This window comes from Phragmites australis, chromosome 1 (assembly GCF_958298935.1).
Source record: "Phragmites australis chromosome 1, lpPhrAust1.1, whole genome shotgun sequence".
Classification (NCBI taxonomy): Eukaryota; Viridiplantae; Streptophyta; class Magnoliopsida; order Poales; family Poaceae; genus Phragmites; species Phragmites australis.
The window spans coordinates 52,281,892-52,296,222 of NC_084921.1; the positions used below are offsets into that span (position 1 = coordinate 52,281,892).

The 14,331-nt window shown below is 39.6% G+C and overlaps 1 protein-coding gene and 1 pseudogene across 1 annotated transcript; one reads left to right on the top strand and one right to left on the bottom strand.

Moving 5' to 3' along the window:
- The first annotated feature begins 781 nt into the window (after positions 1 to 781).
- On the top strand, positions 782 to 8,279 carry LOC133926786 (probable thimet oligopeptidase; annotated as a pseudogene).
- A 400-nt stretch (positions 8,280 to 8,679) lies between these two features.
- LOC133926788 (probable carboxylesterase 16) lies at positions 8,680 to 11,733 on the bottom strand. The gene is made up of 2 exons (XM_062372887.1): positions 10,686 to 11,733; positions 8,680 to 9,469 (listed from the first exon to the last, which is right to left on the bottom strand). The coding sequence occupies exons 1-2, from the start codon at positions 11,363 to 11,365 to the stop codon at positions 8,929 to 8,931; spliced, it is 1,221 nt and encodes a 406-aa protein (XP_062228871.1). The 5' UTR covers positions 11,366 to 11,733; the 3' UTR covers positions 8,680 to 8,928.
- Between the last annotated feature and the right edge of the window lie 2,598 nt (positions 11,734 to 14,331).

The following is a 14,331-nucleotide window of genomic DNA, read 5'->3' on the forward strand; positions in this document are numbered from 1 at the left end:
CGAGGGGACACATGATGCTTAGGCATCACCTAAGTAGGTTAGATGGTTGGATTTTTTAAATAGTGGTTAGGACAAGGTTCACCAAGCTAAGTATGGATTTAGGTGCATAGTGGTGCTATATATTGAGTGTAGTAGCCGATTTTTAGTTGACAATAGAAGTAGGTGTGATATAGCATTTGTCTCGATATCAAAATATATGTAGGTTTAGTTCGTGTCACATAAATATTAAAAGAAATAATTTATTTCGAGATGAATTAGGAATATAGCATATTATGGACGAGACTAATTATATTCTACGTACTCATAGTTTTTTTAATGAATCTATATTTCGTAGTTTCTCTTTTCTTTGAATGGATTCCGTATTTTCTGGTAGAAAGGGTAATGATTAGTGTTGGATTTAGAATAAAAATAGCCGGTGTTCTAGACTGATCTACTAAGGAGTCAGATGTCTTATTTATAAAGGTAAAACGTATTATATGAGCTGTTACATATGATAAATTACTATAAAATGAAAATTTAATAGGTGTGATATGCACCTAACGATGAATTTCACAAAATCCATTAGATAAATGCGTACAAAATCCCCTAAAATCGAGCCGTCCACGAGGAAACCACCGGGCCTGATGTCACATATCCTCGTGACCTCCGCTCGCCGGCAACCGCTGCTACTGTTTGCCTGTGCCACTGCCCACTCCGCCACAAAAACATTCCGCCCCCCCCCCCCCCTTCTCCTCTTCTACTCTTCACCGCCCACCCCTTCTCCAGGACCTTCTAGGCCTCAACCTCGCCTTCTCCGCAGTCACAGCACACCGCCGGAGGAAGCGCCGAGGTGAGCGCAGCAAAACCTTCGACCTTCGATTTCGAAGACCGTATGATGCTCTGGCATTTCTCAATCTGCACAGCTCTGTGCTGTTTTTGTTCATTCTCGTACCAATGTTGCATGTGTTGATGGGTTTTTCCGTGAACAGCAGTCCGATTGTGTTGCCCTTTGGTTGCAAAAATTGCCGCGTGAAATATAGAAGCACGAGTCTGTTGTTTGATATGATACAAATTAAGCGAGATTTAACTCTTAGGTATGGAGTTTTGAAGATTTTTTTATGTGATCCTTTGAGTTGTTAATATTCTGAATGGTTGCAGAGCTTCCAGGGTTTGCTAATAATTATGCTGATCGCATAAATCGAAGGAAACATATGATTCAGTGGCCGCAGTGCCACCAGATAAAGTATGTTTGCTAATCATTATGCCGTTACCTTTTGCTCATTGCACTGTTCTGTGGAATGTAGCTTTTATATCGAAGCCTATGTATGGTGTTGGACTTGTGATTTGATCTATAGTCTTCTATAGTTCTAATGTACAGACAACCATATGTGGTAGGGAGGTTTACATATGTTTGCAGCATGCTGCTTCTTAGAAAAATACAATATGCAGTGAACACATACAGCCTTGAATCTGAAGAATTTTCTGACAGTTACATGTTTTATTTTTGCAGGTCAGCTTTGCAAATGTCATTGCACCATTGGCAAAATTAGATGCGCTGCAATTTCCTCTGGTTCAAGCTTGTGTGCTTCCAAGGATGGTATCACCATCTGAGGATGTTCGCAAGGCCAGTGCTGAAGCAGAGAAGCGATTGGATTCTCATTTTCTGCTGTGCAGGTGCAATATTGTTACTTACTTCCTATTCATTCACTTGGACGTAAATGCGGGTAGTAATATATGTCCCCTAACTGACAGTAATGTAACTATGTAAGGTACAATTGTCAAAAAACATGAAATGGTACTGTATACTACAAAATCATGCGCATAGCTTGTAACTTGATATATGTGTTACTCATATTACTTGCTTGGTTTAGTGAGCATTTGAGACATAATTTCAATGACCCGTCCACTGTGCTGTTTTGTAAAGTTTATGAAGTAATGTATCATATAGTAGGACTGACAATACTAATAGAATGTGAGGTTCCCTAGTATTCTCCTCTCTGAGCCAATACGATGATTTCCTTTGCTGAATGTGCAGTATAAGAGTCTTATTATTTCCTGCAAGGTGACCAGGCAGCGTGAGGATGCTTATCGCGTCATAAAAGCATTCACAGTGAAAGGCGAAAGAATAAGTCCTGAAGCAACAAGATTTCTCCAGTGCTTGGTATAGAATTCTTTCGCTACATGTGAAATTGGTATCATGCTGCCATACATGATCTCATGTTCTGACTGACAATTGAATGTTTATACATGTGGTGAACTGGTGTCATCACTTTAACGCTGCGTAACTTTTTGTTAGTATTGTTTTATCCGTATTTATTTTGATATTGGTTATGAGCATAGATCCTATAGTTATACTCTGGCTAGTGGCTGCTCTTGTTAAAACATGCCTATTTACTGCATCTTCTCTTACACTGACGTGTCTTTGCATTTGCACCACCCATTCTTCTTGAATTTGTTTCTGCAATTACTTGTTAGCATAATGGATTAATATGTGTCTTTTTTTTAAAGGTTTATCAAAGCTGAAAGCAAATTATAGAACTCGTGAATTGTAAAATTACTGAAGGATATGTGGTGTGTATTGCTACTATACTATTTGCAAGTTGCAAGAAGATGGTTCTTCAAATTGCTTTGACTAATCAGTGTTGTCTTGCTAATGTCTAATTATGGTGGACAGGTGAAAGAGTTTGAACGTAATGGAGTAAAACTAACAGAAAGCAAGAGAAAAGAAATGGAGAAATTGAAATCTTGTATTGATGAATTAAACCTGAAGTATATCCAAAATATGAATGACTTCACCAAATTCCTTCTTTTAAGCGAGGATGAACTATCCGGAATGCCCCTTGAGTTCCTAAAGGTAAGCTAAGGATTAGAGAGTATATTGAGCTTGAATCAAGCATACCTTCAAGATGTGCAATAAACAAACTTTAGAGTATTGAAATAATCATTGCTTACTTGATGCTCTGAAGTTTGAATGAACGAAAGGATGATGCTATTGCTTTCTAATCCTCTTGTACTCAAACTCTTCGACTCAGGATCTGGAAAAGGCAGATGGAAAGCTGAAGGTACTGTTAACCAGTACCATGTTACTCCATTTCTCGAGCACTGCAAGGTCAGTTCCCTCTCTTGTGCTTTATTACACATCTGCACAGTTAATATTTATGGTTAATAGTCAATTGGCTGAGGAGCACCGACCACTGATGTGACTTAAACGGTTACATCTAACATAAAAGCTAGTAATACTGTATGCTGTAGGGCACTCTTTTCTTTTTTCTTTTTTTGTGCGAGGAAGTATGCTGTGGTCCACATGCAATTGATATTTTTGCACTGGAGTTACGTATTTTTACTGGGTGTTAACTAGTTGCATATTTTTCAAGGTTGGCTCTAGCAGGAAGCTGATTGCTGTTGCTTATGGACAGAAAGGTGGGAAGGAGAATCTAGGCATCCTAGAAAATTTGGTAACCCCAAGTGTCCAGCTGCATCTGTACCTTTATAGTAAATGATGTCTTTTGATCGCTGATTTCACCTATATCGCATAGCATCACCGTGTAGGCTGGAACCCTGGAATGACAAGTTGCAGTTTCATTTTCTATATATATTCGGATTCAGCTAAGACACAGGCTTGCTAGATTGCTGGGGTATCCCAACTACTCTGATTTTTCTATTGAACCAAGAATGTCAAGGACATCAAAGAAGGTTTGTGCTTTTCTGCCAAGGAAATCTGTTTGATTCTTTCTTTCTTTAGCTAACTCTGCCTGGTGAAATGCATTCTTCAATATCAACCTGGTATAATTTTTTAACCCTGATCTAGTCAGCTCACCATCAAGATGCTGTTTAGCCACTAGGAAAACCACATATGTTCTAAGTGCTTTCTCCTGCAGGTCTTAGAGTTTTTGGAAGAGATGTCAGAACAGTTAAGTGATGTAGCTAATAGAGAGCTCAGCATACTCAAAGACCTTAAGGTTTGAAGAAATCCCCTGTTTGCTCTGCTTATTTTTTTCATCGATCAAACTCCTTCATTAATACATCGTATTGTTGCTATCCATTTTCTAATTTCAGATGAAGGAGGAAGGAAATGCTCAGTTTGGCATGGAAGATTTGTTGTACTACATCAAAAGAGCTGAAGAATTCAAGGTTGATCTTGACATTGGTGGAATTAAACAATACTTCCCAGTTAGCCTGGTCATATCTGGAATGTTGAAGATGTTTCAGGATCTATTTGGTAAAATGTTAGCCATTAACTAATACACTATCAACTCCTACTTTCATAAGGTATGGACATGGATATATTTTGCTCTAATTTCTTTTCTTTTCATGCAGTGCTACGATTTGATGAAGTTAGGGATGCTGAGGTTTGGCATGATACAGTTTGTGTGTTTTCTGTTTGGGATGCGAGTTCAAGTGATCTTTTGGGTTATTTTTTTCTCGACATATTTGTTAGGTTTGTTCTGAATGCATGCTACAAAGCGTTAATGATTTTCATTGTCTCATGATATCACATAGATGTTTGATTGAATGCAAATGTTGAAAGTGAATTCATTGTTTTTCATACAAGAAATGCAGTGCAAGTTGCTCTATCTGCTTTCTCTATTGCCCTGTTTGTCATAATTGCCAAAAATGTATATTAAGGGATTCCAATTCTCCTAGGCCTCGAACCTACATTTGCAAGGGGAAAATAGCCTCAATAAATGTAGTTGCAAAACCCATGAAAGAACAGATAAAACACCAAGGCAGATGCACATGCATAATACACTAAACAGGGTAATTTTAATCAGTTGTTTGCCTCTTTTGTTTCACAGGGAAGGAAAATATGCCCACACTTCTGCTGTGACACTTCAGAATGGATGCATGTGTTCTAATGGTACACGTAAGGTAACTCAGACTATCTCATGTATAGTGCAATCAGAGTATGACTTTCTTGTTAGAATGACTATATTTAAAGGTTTATAATTATTACTTTTCCTTGTAACCTTAAAGGTTTCTTACTAAAGCAAATTTAACACGACAGGAAAAAGTGACTACAAATTCCCCTTTTTAGGAAGACCTGGCACAAAAAAAATTGTTAAAAGCTCAAAAGTAATTATTCTCTTGCAAATGCACAATAGCTATAATATGTGGGAAGTACTTCTTTAGCCTATTTGAGTGGCTAATTATTATTTCATGCTGTAAATATTTAATCGTTGGTGACAGGTTCCGGCTCCTGTGCTGTTATCTCAATGTCCAAAAGAGTTGGATGGGAATTCTTCAGCATTGCTGCGGTTCCCGAAGTTGTCAGGCTATTCCATGAATTTAGCCATGTGGTATACTGATATCAACTTTCTCTTGCGCATTAGTTGCCCATTAAGTTTTTATCAAAACGTTCTTCCTCAAAACAAAACCTTTTAACAGAAATGTGCCAATTGGAAAATATCATTAGGATTCATCACAGTGAATGAACTCTTTTTTGTTCCTCGGAAGAGAAATTGAATTCTGACAAATTATAAATATCTTTGACATCTGTTTGCACTAAATGAAAAGATGACCAATATCCTGCAGGTCCATCACATATCCAACAGAGCCACCTTTTCAAGATTTCAGGTCTTTGACTGGAGGGTGATTTTGCTGAAATTCCAAGCCTTCTACTCGAGAACTGGTAGGCATATCTTTTTTCGTCGCCAACACTTGTGTTTAATCCATTGGAAGCTGCCGTTTCTGATATGTAGTGCAACCTTTTCATCTCAGGTGCTATGAGAGCATTTCTCTGAAAATGATGTCTGGCTTCCATCAGGTGGTGCAAATTTAGCATATGATATTTATGTAATGGCATCTATAACATATATTATCGAGCCAAGATTGGAGCACTCTCAGGGGTTCGGGCACTGTAGCTACTGTAGCAGTGGGTCCCACATATGTGTATGTATAGATATACGGATACATACATATATATATATATATATATATATATATATATACACACACGTATATGTATATATATGTATACACGTATATATATATATACACGTATAATATAATTTTATTTTCGGGAAATTCCAAAAAAATATCAACAAGAATATTAGTTATATTGATAAATCGACTGAAATAATCTAAAATACAAAGAAAAATATATAAAACTCAAAAAATATGAAACAAATTTTGTCAGTTTCGTATTACTGTTGTCTACATGCTAAAATTATGTGCATGCATGAAAGTACTACTGTTTTCCCTATAATTAAGTGAATGTGTTAAATATTGATAAATTCATAAGTAAATATTAAGATATTCTAAATTGGTTTCTTTTGTCATGTTCTCTGGAAAAAAAAACGGGCGCAACGCAAGCGCGTCAATCCGCCTAGTTAATATCACACCTTGTGTATTTTCAGGAACAAAAAACAAAAAGATGTAAGAAAGCTGTCTAATAATATCTAGTCATTTTAGAAGATGGAACCAACTTCATGGATAAAAACAATATTTACGTCCTTGCATGGGTGAAGAATCCTTGGTTATACTTAGAAAGCAGTATATGATCTGGACTAATGTTCCCTTTTTATTTTTGGTATATGACGCACCAAAATCATGTTAACACTGCATTGCAAGAATTATTCAACACTTTGATAAGCTCTTGTCAATCTGGTGGAACTTGTTCGAATTGGCACTAAAAAGTTTTCTCTGTTTTTGTCATTGCAGGACATTACAAAGTCCATAACTATTGAAGCTTGCCGATCACTAAAAAAAAGGCGTGATTTATTTGCTGGCCTGAAATTGGAACAGGAGATCCTTTTGTGTGAGTCATTTTTTTATCTACCAAATTATATGGAGCGTGAAGATTATTTCTCAAATATTATCTAGCTCTGAGACTCATACAAAATAGTGAGGTAGGGGTGCTAACACATTTTAACTGTCACCTGCCACCTGAATTTGGCTAGCTTTTAGTGTCCTCATGTTAGGGTAATCATCCACCGAAGGATAGCTGGGCAGCGTCGGCTGCTAGAGGAGGGATTAGACCATAGATTGGGGAGATAAAATATTGGGCAAGACTTAGAAGAAGGGGACTGAAACTAGATTAATTTCTCTTGCTTGATTACAATGTATGTTGTGCCCTCCTTTATATAGGAGCCGGATCTAACAATCTAAAATCAACCTTATTTTTAAGACTAACTAATAGATCTTATCTCTAACTAATTTAATCTGATTCCTAACAACTCACATGTTCACACGTGTGCGAACTGTATTTCCAGCCCATAACACCTCATCACTTTGTTCTTTTACTTCAGTAAACAGAATGTACTATTTATACACCCACTCACCATTCTGCTAGGAGATACTTGTAACACAGATTACTTTCCTTGTTTTCCACCTGCTCTCTGAATAGCAATAAGTTCCCGCTGCTATGTTATTAATTTGTCTGGCAAAACCAACGTAATTGGTACTTCTTGTCAATTATGGATAGGTTAGCTTAGATATTGTTTTCAATTTTACCAGGCCTTGTTGATCAGATAATACATTCGAGTGAGAATGTGGACATTGATGACTTAATCAAGGATCTTCATCCTAAGGTACATTCTAAATGATCGATTCACTGTTTATACTACTTATGATGACCACTTAAGGCAAATGCTCCTTTCAGGTAATGTTGGGTATACCTTTATTGGAAGGGACCAGTCCGGCTTCATGCTTTCCTCGTATCGTTGTTGGCTACGATGCTGTGTGCTACAGTTACATATGGAGCGAGGTTTGAGCAATACAAATCTGAAGGCATACTACTTCTATCATATATTTGGAAATCTTAGAAAAGCACATCGAACTATGCAGGTGTTTGCTGCTGACCTTTTTGAATCAAAATTTAAAGACGACTTGCTCAATCAGCATGCAGGATTGCGGTTCAGAAATAAGGTAGTGACTAATTCAATTGTCCTACTCGTTCTGTACTTCTTTCATTGTATATTCATGTGATTTATTATAAAACGCTTGCATCCCTGACATTGATGACTTGCTCAAACGCTTGCTCCAGGAGGCTCAAAAGATCCCCTGGAGATCATAATCGACTACCTAGGAAGAGAACTATCACTTCAGCCATTTATTCAGAGCAGAACAAGTAACAGTTTGTGAAAGATCATGTAACCATTTAAGTTTTTTTTTTAAATGTAACCATTGAAGGTTTGATGATTTTAATGAGTTCTTTTCTTTTCGCGTGACAAGTCTAATCTATGTTGAATTCGGATTTGGGACCACCATTTGTTCAACCCTTTTAGCTCAGCGGGAAATACATTTGTTGTGCCTAGATATTGCTCAGACCGTCATTTCTTAACCTTAGCATACTTCTTTCATCTCCTCTTCGGTGTTTCGTAATCCTCACTTTTTTTTATTACTCTTCTACTGTCTGAGAGCACGTGAATGATAAATGAAAATGAAGTTAGAAATAAGAAACTTGAGCTTAGTTTGTTGGAGTAAACACGAAGCATGTTTTTAACATGTTTGCTTTAAAGCTTTACGAAATCCAAGTTGATAACTGGATGGAAATACGTGGCATGCACACAAAACTTTCTTTCGATTAAACATTTCTGAAAGTTGCATAAGATTTTTTTTTTTATTGATAATAGGATTGCAGGCACACATAAGAAAAATCTGGCAGAAAGATTGCGAACACTCAGGAAAAGGTTGCACACTAATACATGCAACATGGAACAATATGAATGATTGGAATGCGCATGTCAGTGCATACAAATGCTTCGCAACTGGACCACGGAGAATGGAATTTCTTTTCTCAAAAAATGGAAACTTCAAGCACCAGTAATTCCATAATACACAAAGGGTACAAAAGGAATGAAAGAATTGAGCTCTACAAAGGGAAGAGCGTCGTTCTGAGTACAGTCTACAATTTGCACACTACATCTTTCACAGAAATCACCGAAGAGTATATCTCACCTATAATTCGAAATCCCTCCCATGATCTCACAATGCTGATCTTTTCTACAACTAATATGAGAACTCGTGCCCTCGGAGGGATATGTATTTCTTCATCCATATGGCAACGTCCTCGGCACAGGCCTGGGCCTGCGGTGTCTTTAGGAACACATCCAATGTTGCAAACTCATGAACCGTATCCTTGTAGTCGAGAACTGGTGCATCGACATTTACCTTGCGGAGTTCCTCAGAGTATGCAATCGCTCGATCCCTCATCCAGTCATGTTCAGCAATGACTGTCAAGGTTGGGGGCATGCATTTCAGTGGTGGGCCTCCTCTGCCAGGTGCCAGAGGGTTGGCAGCCGGATGGTCCAGGTTGAACTCTTTCTCTGATAAAAATAATCTCCAAGCAAGTATACATGTGGACTTGTCATAGAAGTATGAGTTAGCAAGCCTTATTTCCGAGTGTGTTGGAACACTCCCTATGAAGAAGGGATACATCAGAACCTGTGCAACAACCTTAACTGGGTCAAATAGCTTCTCATCTTCAACCACCTTCCGAGTGACATAATCAGCAATATTGGCACCACAGCTTGAACCAAGTAGAACACATCTGTTCCAAGGAAACGATACATGATCCGGTCAAACTTCTTAATACCAATATATAACAGTTAACACAAAAAGGAACTGCAACAGACGACTAGATAAAAAAGCTAGCATGCCATAAAGATGAACTGAGGCATGCACTGAATTTGTTAAGGGGTCTACTCTGAGGTAGGTGAGATGGTTGAGATGAAGATGGTACATTAACATGAACGACCATCTATGAGAAGACATTCACAAAATGGAAACAGAACTGAATTCTAACTCAGTGATCCAGAGAAAGCAAAATTTAAGGGATATGCTTGACTCCAGTGAAGCTCCCTTAGATATGGTGTTATGCAAACAGAGTAGGCAATAAATGACTCTTCATTCCAGTCATTCAGTAGGCTCCAATTCCATGATGGGTTAAATCACAAATATCATGAGAGAATATTTTTTTCCCACTTCTGATTACATGAAATGCAAAACTTTACTAGCATTCAAAGTTCCTTAGATTATGCTTCTACCATTAACAGTTATGTACTCAATATGTAGCTTCAAAATGAATATGACTTTGCCAAAAAGATGCTCACAAGATAATTTTATAAAGAAAAGGCATTCATACATGCTGAGTGAAGCTTAAAATGGCATTAACATCATACATATGTCAACGCTATTTTGAAAAATTCATGGTAAACTGATATTTGCAAATTTTGGAGCTCTCTTTTTTTTTACTGTGAGGAACTCCATTCTACTCTGAGCCTTTGTACCCCATCAGGCTTCAACACACAAACAGATAAAGAGCATGCAGATGGTGTGATATAACAAAGCTACATATAGCACTTGACCAAGCTGAACCGTCAGCCACTGACCGAATGAGCTCAGCGAACATACTCCCTATTTTAAACCTGATGCTCCTCAAAAATGAAAACTCGTTCGCAGAACTTACAGGCTAATATTTTTAATTTGAAAACAATAAAGGATCAAATAGATTGTCTCCTGCAGCATGTTTGCTAACTGGCAAACGAGCATGGAAGACACACTAAGGCTTTAAACATTCAATCAATGTAACTTAAAATTCTTGGATAGCACACGAAGGATCAAACAGATTGTCTCCTGCAGCATTTTGGCATTGCAATTTCATGTTCCTACCCGGCTACCTTGACCTATCTAGCAGTACAGTTTACTAGTTTAGCACAAAGTAATGCAGCTATAAACAGAAGGATCAAATGAGATTAGTATTTTACCTTGCCGGATCACCATGTGCAGCAATCCACGGCTCAACAGTGGACGCACCGAACGTGTCCACCCCTCCCCTGACCTTGTTCATCGTGGCGAGATTCGCCTGCTTAGCGATCCACTTGAGTACCCTGACACCGTCATCAAACGCGGCCGGGTACCGGCTCTCGGGTGCGAGCCTGTAGCCTACCGCCACGACGATGGCGTCGCAGAGCTTGGCCACCCTCCTGCAGAAGGCGTCGTTGGCCGCGCCGCTGCTCCTCCCTGTCACGAACCCGCCGCCGTGGAACTGCACGACGATGGGCAGCCTCCGTCGCGCCGACGCCGCTGCGCGCGGCGAGGAGACGGCGTGCGGGAGGTACCCGCGGTACGGCGCGCCGGCGGCGGCTGGGGCGGGGTCGCTGGCGCGTCGCGGGTGGGCGAGGTGCGCGTGCGGCGGCGGCGGCGGTGTGGGGAGGAAGATGCGGACGGAGAGCGAGGAGTTGGGGTCGATGTGGAGGTCCTTGGACGCCACGCCGTCGGCCGCGGAGAAGGCCGGGTTGGCCGGAGCGGTGGCCTCGTCGGGGCGGCAGGAGACCCCGAACGCCGCGGAGCCGGGGTCCACCGGGGCGTTGGCCAGCGACTGGAGGCGGTGGCGGAGGAAGAGCTTGAAGAAGACGCTGTAGATCTGCACGCCGACACTCGGCATGGCTCGCGCCGCGCTGCCTCACCTGGATCCGCGCATCACACGGCCGGATCCTTCGCTCGGATCCGGAGCGATACCTACCGCCCCGGCCGCCGCCGCCCGATTCCGTTGCGGGGGATAGGATCGGATGGGATGGGATGGGGTTGGGTGACGCGGGAGCGAGAGTGGTTGGGGAAGGGGAAAGCAAGGGGAATGGCGATTGGTGGGGTGGCTGCCCGGATGACGATGGCGGCAGCGTGGGAGGCAGGCGAGGCAAGAACCAACGAAGAATCGAGAGGGAGAGGTGGTGGGTGAGACGAGGAAAGGAGGAGATCTCTCTGTTGGTTTTTGGATGCAGGCGTCGGCCGCGTCCCAATTCAAACCCTTCCTGGTTTTTCACTGCTCTTTTTTTTTTTGCCGGTGATTCAAATGGATGATGGATTTTTAGGGCTTGAGAACGCCAGGTTTCAGGGGTTTGGTCTATTGCCTTCCAATCAGAATTTTAAGTATGCTATTTAGGGGGCGTTTGTTAGGGCTCTTCAGGCGTTTTTATCCAGAAATAGGAGAATCACTGCCAAATTTATAGTTTGAGAACGTTTGGTTTCAGCGGTTTGGTCTATTGCCTTGCAATTGGAATTTCAAGTATGCTATTTAGGGGGCGTTTGTTAGGATTCTTCAGGCGTTTTTATCCAGGAATAGAAGAATCACTGCCAAATTTATAGTTTGGTTTTTGATTCATGCAATAAAACAAGATAAGGACATGTTTGGATGTTACACTATCTACAAACCATATTTTCTAAAAACTACCGTTTTTTAAATGCGTGTAATAAAATACCACAGTTTATGAATACAATAGTATTTTATAGTTTTAAGAAAATTATCAAGTGTTTGGTATATACAGTATTAAGTAAAATATTTTATTCCAAAGATATATCTATTAGGCTAACTTGTCATTATAATGAAAAACTAAATAAGCTATACATATGCATATGTGAAACAATTCTACGAAGTTACGTCTATTTTATTAGCTTTTGAATGTAATAGTACATAATCAATGTATATCCATTTAAGTATAAAAAAAAGCAAGTTTTATATGGACCAGATCATGTTCAACTTTATTAATTCATAGCCTAATAATGTGACACGTGAAATATAAATCTACTGATACACATGTATACACTGGATAACATATGAGCAGGAATTACTTAGGCTAAGTATAACGCGAAGCACTATGCGAGGGTGCGAGACAAAGCTCAGTTTCCAAAAAAAAAAGAGGTCATGAGTGGATTTTTAAATACTCCAAAAATAACATGGTATTGGGAATACTTCGGTTTTTAAAACCATAATTTTTATTATATCTGAACACCTCAAAGTTTTCAATACCACAATATTTTTAAGAAACTATGGTATTACCTAAAAACTTAGAAATACTTTGTACCAAACAAGCCCTAAATGTTTCTGCTTTCCTATACTAGCAGGAGAATCACTCAAAACAATGTTTCTTACTAGAATCATCTTTCCCTCTCACATACAATTTTTAGAAATCTCAATCTACCGAGCTAGCCAAACAATTGCATAAATTGAATCGGACTCACCATAGAAACGTTTCCATGGAAAAACCAAATAAAAAATGTCTCTATAAGAATTTGGAACCGTGCCAAATGGTTACTTAGAGTCCATAAGAGATATTCACTTTTCGACATCTAATATTAGACTTTTTTAGGCAGAACTTGACTGAAATTTAAAGGGGTCGAGCTAAAAAATAATGCTCAATTTAGTGTTCTTGTTAGTATGCAAGAGATGAAATGAAGCGCTTTCTTTGCAAACTGAAAGAAACAGGAGCAGCCATGGCCCTTTTGTGGTGTTTCACTACTAGGACTGTCAATGAGCCGAGCTTAGGTTCGCCTGTTGCCTTAAGCTTGAGTTTGATAGAAACTCAATTCGAGCTAAAAGATCTAGTTGAGCCTACAATTAGATTTGAACTTGATTTGTTAGGGTCTCGAGTCAAGCTTGAATCGAGCCTAGAGCGAGTCGAGTTCAAGTAGCTTATGAGTCTCGAGATTTTTTAATAGCTCTATCTATGAGCAACATGTGTATGTAGTTACGTAGTCTTGAGGTTGAACGATTTGACTTTAGGTTGGATGGTGAGATTAAAATAAATAAATTTGGCTAAAGTGAATGCACACCGACTTTATCTCGACGAACAGGCTTGCGAGCTATTCAAGCTCGAGCTCCACAGGCTTGCGAGCTTGTGGCTAAGTGAAAATGCATCTATCCCTTAAGTGTGGTTTTAATAATTGATGACAATATCTATAGACTAACAATTATGTTAAGAATTAGTTACAGTAGGTTTCATAGGCGATGCATGATTGATAGAGAATTGATTCATTGAAGAATGCCATGAAGATCGAGAGATAAACATCAAGACCAATGGACTCTAAGTGATGCTCATGAGCAGAAGGAGAAGCTCAAGAAGATTGACGATATATATAAATGCTAAGTTACTTATGAAGACTAAGTGAGTAAAGGTATGAGATTATCAATTACATTTAATAAACTAACCTATGTGTTATGTGCTTGAGAGTGAGTGGGGTTAGATTCCATATGAAGATTGATAATAAGAGTGAATGCCAAATTGCTTGTGAAGATTGAGTAACTTAAGGTATGAAATTGTCAATTAGGTTTTATAGACTAACCTATATGCTTTGTGCTTGAGGGTGAGTTGAGGTTATGTTCTATAAGAAAGTTTACTACTACTTAAAATGTTTCCAGTGAATTCGTTCGTCCGCCCCACCTTCCACCACCTCAATTTTCGTCCGCCCCGCTCCGGCACCTTCGTCCGCTCGCACCCCGCTTGTCAGTCTCTGCGTCATTGTCCGCCCGCACGCTCGCCGTGTCCTTCAACCGCCCGCCCATGTAGGCCCACATCGCTCCTTCGTCGATCCTTCATCCGCCCGAACGCATCCAACGACCCTTCGTCGAAACCCTAG

Bases quoted from the DNA above. Each gene is read 5' to 3' on its own strand.
- LOC133926788 (XM_062372887.1), bottom strand. From the start codon at position 11,365: ATGCCGAGTGTCGGCGTGCAGATCTACAGCGTCTTCTTCAAGCTCTTC. The intron at 9,470-10,685 runs GTAAAATACTAA...TCCTTGGAACAG, and splicing joins GCACATGGTGATCCGGCAAG to ATGTGTTCTACTTGGTTCAA.